Raw genomic sequence first — 9,385 nt, forward strand, 5'->3', positions numbered from 1 at the left:
AACAACAACAACAAGGAGCAGCACTGCCAACTCTAAGGCCCACGGTTCAAATCCACCAGTGGCTCCACGAGAGAAAAACAATCTCCCTGTGCTTTATTTACTGAAAACCTGCTGGAAGGTCAGCTATGAGTCAGTTCAACTCAGAGATAAATAACAGCAAGTCAATCCCTCCCAGGGAGAAAGACATCAGCAATCACCATGAAGATTTAGAGACAAACTCCACAGCGTGGTTCTATGCTGCCCTGCAGGGTCAGGATGAGTCAGGGTTGGTCTGAGCAGGGTGCTGTGGTTTTCTCCCATTCTTTCCTTTTGGTGTATTTGTAGATCCACAAAAACAACTGATGATTATACATTAAATTTTTATTTATTTGCATAGAAAGAAAAATTAGTATTTTACACACAGGTGATTTAAAAAAAACATTTACTACTGACCTTTTCTCTTTTTAATATTCTTTTAATAAATAATTTTAGAGCTACTTTAAAATTTTGTTCTTTCAAAAATGTCACCACCAATCAACATCAATTTTTCTTTTAAAAGGGAAACAAGAAAGGCTATGGCCCTGCACTGCCTGATTCAGTGACCTCTGACACCATTACTAGGGTTGCTCCTTAGGATTCACAATACAAAGGAATTTCTTCTAAAACAGCAGTGGGGTTTTTTTCTGTACATTTCACTGGCCTGCTGTCAGACTTTATGCCCTATCTAAGTTTCTGGAGTTAATTCAAAAAAATATCCCCATAACTGGTTCATCAGATGCTCAATTCTTTATGAGGAGAGAGGAATACAACAATGTAATTGAATTTAAAGAGTTATAGAACCAGTAGGTAATTTTGTTTTAAAAAAATGTGTTGGTGTTGAGACAGTAGAAAAGGAGCATAGAGGAGGTTCAGAGGGGGCCCAGGTATCTGACCACTTTAACTATGGCTGTCACTCTAGTTCAGACTCTAGTTCAGCTTTGAGCCTGGAACACAACCAAGCCATTCCCATGAGGGTCACACAAGTGGGCAACTGAAGAAGGCCACATCTGGAACTCTTCAACCCTTTTCTCTCCCTAGTGTAAGTTCACATTTGATTCATCTTGGTGAGCCGGCAGCAGCTCGGGTCAGGGCCTGGCACAGAGAGAATGCTCAAAAGTAAACCAAGACCAAACCACCTTTCAGTCTCCCAACCAAGTGTAGATTTCTCCTGTTTCTCACAGGCTCCTGCCTTGCCAGTCAGCTCTGAAATTAAAATACCAGACACTTCCAGTGGGTTTTTACCCATCTGAGGTGTCTTCCCGCTCCCCCTTAAAGATGTATAGGAGATAATTTGGAAGAGTTAGGACACACCACCACACTCTACAAGAAGCATCTCCTAATGAACTACAAGAAGGTTTCTAAGAGAAGCTGTGGTGTGTGGGTGTGTAAAAAAAAAAACCAAAAAATCTTACATAACGCATTTTAAAACCAGGTACTGAAATGTCTTCTTAACTACAGTGAGCCCTCGGGCTGGGCAGTGACAAAATGACCACGCAGGCCTCTCCTGGAAGAACTGGCAAGCAGACCTGGATCCTAGAGTTGGGCCAGCCTTCACCCCGCCAAGGGAGGTGCACCCTCGCCTAGCTTTCCAGTAAGAAGTGGTGTAGGTGGCCGGAGGCAGAAAAAAACCAAACCAACTCACCCTACCCCATCCTATCCCATCCCACTTAAGAGGAGGTTTTATACCTCCGTTCTAGAAGACAGAGTCCACGCCCAGTCTCTTCGGGCCTTCAGCGTTGATGTCTGAAGATAGTGTTACCCCACTTTGTTAATTTTAAAAGATGAAGGCGCTGCAAATACCTCCCCAGCAAGAACTTAATGGCGTACAAAAAGAAAAATTTTCCAGTCCTAGGTCGACGCATCCCCCCATCTCCTGGACTCTGAACCCCCTTGTCTCAGCTGCGGCCCCTCCAGGAGCACGTCCAAGCTCATGGGTGCGATGCGCCCCCACCCCGGCCACCACCCCCAGCCCGCTGCCCCCAGCCAGCCCCACCCCCACGGCCGCCGCCCCCAGCCCGCTGTCCGCGCGGCAGGGACGCCACTTACCCCACGACAGAAATCAACATGGCAGCCACCACCAGGTAGTTGGTCTGGTAATAGAGCAAGTTGCTCACCACGCGGTTGTTCCATTTGGAAATGTCTTTGAAATCCGGGCGAGCGAAGCGGTCGGAGCCGGGGAAGAAGTCGTCCCAGCTGCGGAGAGGAGCGATCTGCACGTCCATGGTCCTCGGCTCCGGTCTTCGCCTCCGGAATCTCGCGGCGGCGGCGGCGGCAACCGATCAGCTCAGCGGGGCGAAAGGAATGACACAAGCTCCGTCGGCGTCGGTTCTGTGGTTAATGCGCGGCAGAACGAAGGAAACTGAGAGCGGGCGGGCGACTTTGCCCTTTACTTCTTGTCTCAAAGTGATTGGTTACTGAGAAACAGGCTAGAGGCAAATGGGGCATGGAAATGAAATAACAGAAAGCCTCTGGCCAAACTCCCTTGGCTGAAGCGAAGTGATAACACCCTTCCCTAACAGTTCAATGTCCAATTAAAAACTGCCCTTTTTGAATAGTAGCCTGGGCGAGTGTGTCTGTAATTTAGCAAAAAAAAACAAAGACAAAAACAAAAAACAACTGAGTTGTTCCTATGGTAACCTAAGTGGCATTCAACATAAGGAGACTACGCTGTGACTAGAGGATGAGCTGGTTTTGAAATACAAACAAGTTACTAAACTTTCCACATCTGAGTGCAATTCTCGTGTTCTCTGTGTCACAGTGAGTCACACTGTGAGTGAAATCAGATTGCAAAGTGGAGATGCAGAAAGAAGGATGACTTTGCTTTCCTCTGTTCTCTAGAGACAGAATTCTCAGACTGCTATGCTGATAAATTGAGCACACTGGTCACTTCAGCCTCAAGCTGGACACATTGTTTGCATTTGAAAGATAAGTGTGCAGTGAAAGAATTGTTTTGTTGGTGGTGTTGTAGTCCAGTTCAGTATGACTCACACCGACCCTATGAACAATATAGCCCTGAATCCTGTCCGAAGAAGAACCTAAGTGAAACTGTGTTTGAGATGCTTAGTGAATCATCAATGCTCAGTTAGGACATTACTTACCGTTACTGTTAGTAATTACAGTCCACTTGATGATCCATCTGTAAGGTATCAATAGGGCTTTAACCTGATTGGTATTCTGTGTTGTTGTTGCTATGTGCCATGGAGTCAACTATGACTCTTAGCAACCCTATAAACAACAGCTTTGAACCCTGCCCTATCTTGAGCCAATCTGTCTCTGACACATCGTTCCCCATTGCTACAGTCACTGTGTCAATCCATTTCACTGAGGGTCTTCCTCTTTAGCATTGACCCTCCACCCTTCTAAGTAAGATGTCCTTCTCCAAGGACTGGTCCCTCCTGGTCATGTGCCCAGAGTAAGTGAGACGGAGCTTCAAAATCCTTGCTTCCAAGGAGCAAATTGGCATCATCCTCTCCATGACAGACCTGTTTGTTTTCCTGGCAGTATTTTCAACACTCTTCTCAAGCACCACAACTCAGAGGCATCAGCTCTTTTTCTGTCATCCTTAGTCATTGTCCGGCTCTCTGATGCATAGCAAGTAATTGAGAAGACCATAGCTTTGATCAAGTGTACTTTAGTCTCTATACTGACATCATTGCTTCTTAGAACTCTGGAGAGGTCTAACAGTAGATTTTGCCAAAGTAACTCTTCTTTTGATATCCTGGCTGCTAGTGCCATGATTATTGATTGTGGATCTGAGCAAATTGAAATTGTTAACAACTCAATCTCTTCTCCATCTATCATGATGCTGCCAATTGGCCTGGTAGTGACAATCTTTGTTTTCTTGATATTGAGGTGCAATCCATATTGAAGACTGCAATCCTTGACCTTCTATAGCAAGTGCTTCAAAAGGGCTGCCTCAGTTTCAACAAGCAAGATTGTGTCATCTGCATAATGCAGGTTGTTGATTAATCTTCCTCTGATCCGGATGCTGCATTCCTCCTCAGAGTTCAGCCTCCTGTTGGCATATAGATTGAAATATTCTCATTTAAAAATCATTGACTCTTCTCTCTCTTGCTGAAATTTTATTGTTGTAGTGGTACCTGTGTAGATATTATAGCCTTCCAGTTGGAAAAACAAAAAAAACAAAAAAAAAAACCCAAAAACCAAAACTGTGGTGCTGGTGTTGATGATTGTGTACCAGTAGAGTCAAAATCTACCCATAGCTGACCCTCCAACAGGTTTTCAGTGGCAGTTAACTGACCAGAAGGAGATTTCCCATTTTTCTGTCGTGGAGTAGCTGGTGGAATCCAATCACGCGCCTTCAGAATCGCAGCCCAACTTCTTGCCACTTGGCCACCAGAGCTTCCTAAAACTGTGAGAGTGGAGACAAGTGGTAAGGTGGCAGCCCCACCCAGTCTTAAGGATTTTACAATGCAATAGAAACACCTAAGACAGATTTGAGATAGAGTGAGAGCCATTTGCGATAGAGATGTGCCAGGTCTTGGCAGTCAGTTATAGGAAGTAGGAGGAGCTGGAAGTCCCCAGCTTTTACTAACTTGCAGAAGTAGAGCTCTGAGCCATCTGAGCAATGATGACTTAGGTCAAGACCAGGGTAGGAGCCCCAGGAGGGCCCACACCTATTATCAAGATGAGTGAGCAGGCAGGGCTGTGGTCACTTTCCAGTTGCTCAGCATGGTGTAACCAAAAGGTGTCACATGTGTACCAGTGTCAGTACAATTGATTACTCATTGACTGCAGGCAATAGATATCCAGTATAAAGAACTTTCTTCAATGTACTTTTTATTTGTTTAAAGCTCTAAACCCCATTTTGTCAATGTTGCTCAACTCTGTGGAACACAAGAGAACTCCCCCCTCTCCTCCTCCTTGGGGTTTCTGTTTCATCTTTCATGTTGACTGCCTCATCTTTCTCCTGTGGAGCAAATCTCAATTCAAAACTTACTGCTGTCACGTTGGAGCTGACTCTTGAGTTGACCCTGTTGGGTCTGGAAGCTGTAAATCTCACCGAAGGAGATTGCCCATCTTTCTCCTGCAGAGCAATAGGTAGGTTCAACTCAGCAGAGGTATCCCTTTGAATTAGCAGCACAACTCCCTACGAACTATGAAAGCAGAGCTCCAGAGTATGGAGCCCCTTTAGTTAGTGACCAACCCCTTAATCACCGCGTCACCAAGATTTCCTTGTTAAAACCTCCCATTTGGTTTAAAAATGTAAATGATTGGAGGAAACTATTTATAATATGCCCCCTTCTTCCACCAAAAATGCCAAGCCTGATTTTTTTTTTCTGGTTGAATTACAGGACCGTTTTCTTTTTTTCCTTGCACACGTCTGCTTTTGTCATAATACTGGTTTGTTTGGTTTTCCCCCTCATAATAAAAATCAGCACACATTGAGTCCTTAGTTTCAGTGCCAGCTCAATATGGGCTCAAAACAGCTCTTTATCACTATTCACTCGGTCATATGAGATTCACTTTAGTAGCTTCCTTGGGCTTTTGTCCCAGAACTGCACCTGAATATGTCTGTAAAGCAATGATAAGCAATGGTTAAACCCAGTATAGTATGCTTGTTTTTAAAGGAAATAAATCTGTTAAAGGATTTATTTTCATGTCTCTGGCACCTTCATTACTAATAAAGGCAGCAATTTCAAAACATTCTATTTAGATTTGCCATATCATTTATCAAAACATCATTCCAGGGAGTCGAGGTATCCATTCCAAGGCACACATACAGGGTCACGTGCCTTTGCAGAGCTCTTTGAGGGTGGCTGTGCTGTGTCCTTATTCCTGGTCTTTGGCTTCATCTTCTGTAAAGTAGGATTGACCTACACGTACTATATGAGGGGGCTGTCACACTAGCTGCCAATGTCAAAGGGTTGCCTAAAAACTGGCATTGTTAATGCCTCAGTCCATAGACACTTGTAGGATGCTGTGGAGTCTTCTGAGCAAGAAAAATAAGTTTCTGGGCTGATATTGAGACATATGACCTGGAAAGAGGCTGGTGTCTCTTGCTATCAACTCTGCACTGTGATTATAATTTTAGAATTTACTGCCTGCCTTGGTGAATATTTTTAAACTGATTGGGAATAATATAGGACAAGGTAGCCTGAAGGTTTACTGGACAATAGAACAATGGGGAGGATAAATACCACACTTTAGTGACTGCAGTTGTATGAATTGAGCACTCAGCAGGCTATTTCAGTAGCTCCCCATCAGTCTGCTGTCATCCACATGCTTTGCTATGGCTTAGGGGTTGGCCTTGGAAGTTTGATTTTGTAATAAGTTCCCAAGAATGTTGATGTGGAGAGTTGTTGAGTGTTTTGAGGTTGATCCTGACTCCTAGCAACCACCTGGGCAGAGCAGAACCACCCCACAGACTTTTCTTGGCTGTGATCTCTGCAGAGGCAGATTGCCAGGTTTTGTCCCACTAAGCCACCGGGCTGCGTGTGAATGTCTGGTCCCAGTACTCCTTGCTGAAATGGCTGATCAAGATTATAGTTTGATTTGTACATTTCATTAACTCTTCAGTTTTACAAAATGAATATTATGATCCCCAGTTTACAGATGGAGAAATAGAAGTGGCCAAAGTCCCATAGTTAATGCATGAGGAGCAAGGATTTCAATTGTGTCACTATGGAGGCGAGGCCACACCGGCTGACACACAGGGGATGACACTACAGTGACTATAAAAACTTTGTGCAGTGTTTCAGCAGAAATGTATTATTCTTAAATATTTTTACATTTTTAAGAACATTATTAAATATTCTTAGAGGGGTTTTTTTTTGGTTTTTTTGTTTGTTTTTGTTTTTTGGTTTGGTTTTTTTTTTGTGAGCCTATTGAAGCGCTACATCAAGAAAACACAGATTTTCACCACTGGGCCAACTGGCAGCACCATGATAGATGGAGAAGAGATTGAGGTTGTTAATAGTTACAGGTTGCTCAGCTCCACGATCAACACTTTTGGAACCAGCAGTCAGGAAATCAAAAGACAAATTGCATTAGGTAAATCTGTTATTAGGGACCTTTCCAGAGTACCGGGAAGCAACAATCTCAGTCTACAGACTAAGGTGCAGTGCATGGTCTTCCAATTACTTGCTATGCATCAGAGAGCTGGGTAATGACTAAGAATGACAGAAGAAAAATTGATGCCTTTGAATTGTGGTGCTGGAGAAGAGTCTTGAACATACATGGATCACCAAGAAAACAATTAAGTCTGTCTTGGAGAGGGTGAAACCAAGTTTCTCCTTGGAGGCTAGGATTTTGAAGCTCTGTCTCATACTTCAGGCATGTGGCCAGGAGGGACTTATCCTTGGAGAATGGTGGAGGGGCAACTCAGGAGAGGAAGACCTCAGATGAGATGGACTGATACAGTTACTAGGGCAATGGGTGTAGGTGTGTCAGATTCAGTGAGACTGGTTCAGGACTGGGAAGGCTTCCCGACTCTTGTACAACAAAGGTTGCTATGAGCTGCCAGGGATTCTTCACATAACAACAACATTTACATGTATCAATATACTGACAAGGTTAAATCTGTATTTTTTTAATTTTTTAAAATATTTTTTAAATTTACTCTTTCAAATCTTCCAATGAGCTACAGTCAGAGCTGTAATTATTACCCAACTACAATAACATGTTTAATCACATGGTTTTGTTTGTGTCAAATAAACACTGCCATTTTATTGCTGCTCACTTTTAAATAGTTACTGATTTTTATCAGTTTTGTTTTGTATTTTAGCTACAGTATCCTAGTAACTACTATTTGTTTGTTTGTTTTTTTAATTTTATTTTATTTTAAATAATTTTAATGAACATTTATAGAGAATTTGGATTTCCATTCATTCATTGCTGCACTGGTAACTACTATTTGTGAACCTCTATTAACGTTTTGGAAAATGAAGTTAAAGGAAAAAGAGAAAAGTTTTTTTTAAAGTCTTTCACTGTTGTTGTTATGTGCCGTCGAATTGCTTGCAACTCACAGCAACCCTTTGTATAAGAACTCTGTATCCTGTGCCAACCTCACTATCACAGACACACTCACTCCCACTACCCTAATCACAGAATCGATCCATCTCATCAAGGGTCTTCCTCTTTGGCGCTGTCCCTCCACTCTCCCAAACATGATGTCCCTCTCCAAGGATTGGTCCCTCCTTGCAACATGCCCAAAATATGTCAGACGAAGCTTCAGAATCCTTGCCACAAAGGATCAGCCTGGCTTCACCCTATCCAGGACAAACCTGTTAGTTCTCCCAGCAGTCCTTGGTATATTCAACACTCTTCTCCAGCACCACAGCTCAAGGGCATCAATTCTCTATCATCCCTAGTTAATGTCCAGCTCTCTGATGCTTAGCACGCAATTGAGAAGACTATAGGCTCGATCAGGTACACCTTAGTCACCAGCCTTATGTCGTTGCTCTTCACTACTCTGGAGAGGTCCCTGACAGCTGACTTTCCCAATGCAATTCGTCTCTTGATTTCCTGGCTTCTGGTACCAAGAGTGTTGACTGTGGAACCAAGCAAGCTAAAACGGTTAACTATCTCAATCTCTTCACCATCCATACCAAATAGTGCAGTGGTAAGAATCTGTTTTCTTGATGTTGAGCTTCAGTATGTATTGAAGGTTGCAGTCCTTGACTCTCTGCAGCAAGCATTTCAAGTCCTTCTCAGTTTCAGCAAGAAGAGTTGTGTCATCTGCATAACGCAGGTTGTTTATGACACTTCCACAAATCCTGATGCCACATTTGTCCTCATACAGCCCAGCGTCCTGGATAATCTGTTCTGCATACAGATTGAAAAGGTATGGAGACAGACTACAACCCTGGCGGACCCCCTTCCTGATTTTGAACCATGTAATACGACTGCCTGTTGATCCAAGCATAGGTTTTGCATAAGCACAATCAAATGTTCTGGGATTCCCATTCTTCTGAGTCAGTCACAACTTGCTGTGATCCACACAGTGAAAAGCCTTTGCATAGTCAATGAAATAAGTTACTAATAATAAATGTAATAAAATCATTTTGTTAGTATTCATACAATCAAAACCAAATTATATTTAAGAAATTTACAACTTGGGGGGACGGGGAGAAAAGTGCAACAATGAAGGAATGGAATTCCAAAATCTCTGTAGATTTTCATTGAAATAAAAAAAAATGTAAATCTTTTTTTAAAAAAGGACAAATACTGCAATAACACCTTGTCATAAAATAGAAATATAAGAATAGAACATTGCTTTGGAACAGACTAAAAGGAAAACTCTCAGAAAGGAATCTATGATTGAACATCATGACACTTAACAATCTGGAACAAGAAGTACGTTGGAAAGTGGACTGGAGGAGGGAGAAGGGAGAGGGAGAGAACA

The 9,385-nt window shown here is 42.8% G+C and overlaps 1 protein-coding gene across 1 annotated transcript in view; it reads right to left on the reverse strand.

Moving 5' to 3' along the window:
* LOC102847117 (PRA1 family protein 3-like) overlaps positions 1 to 2,240 on the reverse strand; it is a gene marked incomplete at its 3' end in the record, with an annotated part of 61,389 nt that extends 59,149 nt beyond the window's left edge. Inside the window, exon 1 of the mRNA XM_006895943.1 lies at positions 2,065 to 2,240. Coding sequence (XP_006896005.1) covers positions 2,065 to 2,240 — 176 coding nt within the window. The remainder of the gene's footprint in view (positions 1 to 2,064) is intronic.
* Between the last annotated feature and the right edge of the window lie 7,145 nt (positions 2,241 to 9,385).

The sequence above is a fragment of the Elephantulus edwardii genome, unplaced genomic scaffold, assembly GCF_000299155.1.
Source record: "Elephantulus edwardii isolate Elephantulus edwardi_28Jun2011 unplaced genomic scaffold, EleEdw1.0 scaffold00177, whole genome shotgun sequence".
Classification (NCBI taxonomy): domain Eukaryota; kingdom Metazoa; phylum Chordata; class Mammalia; order Macroscelidea; family Macroscelididae; genus Elephantulus; species Elephantulus edwardii.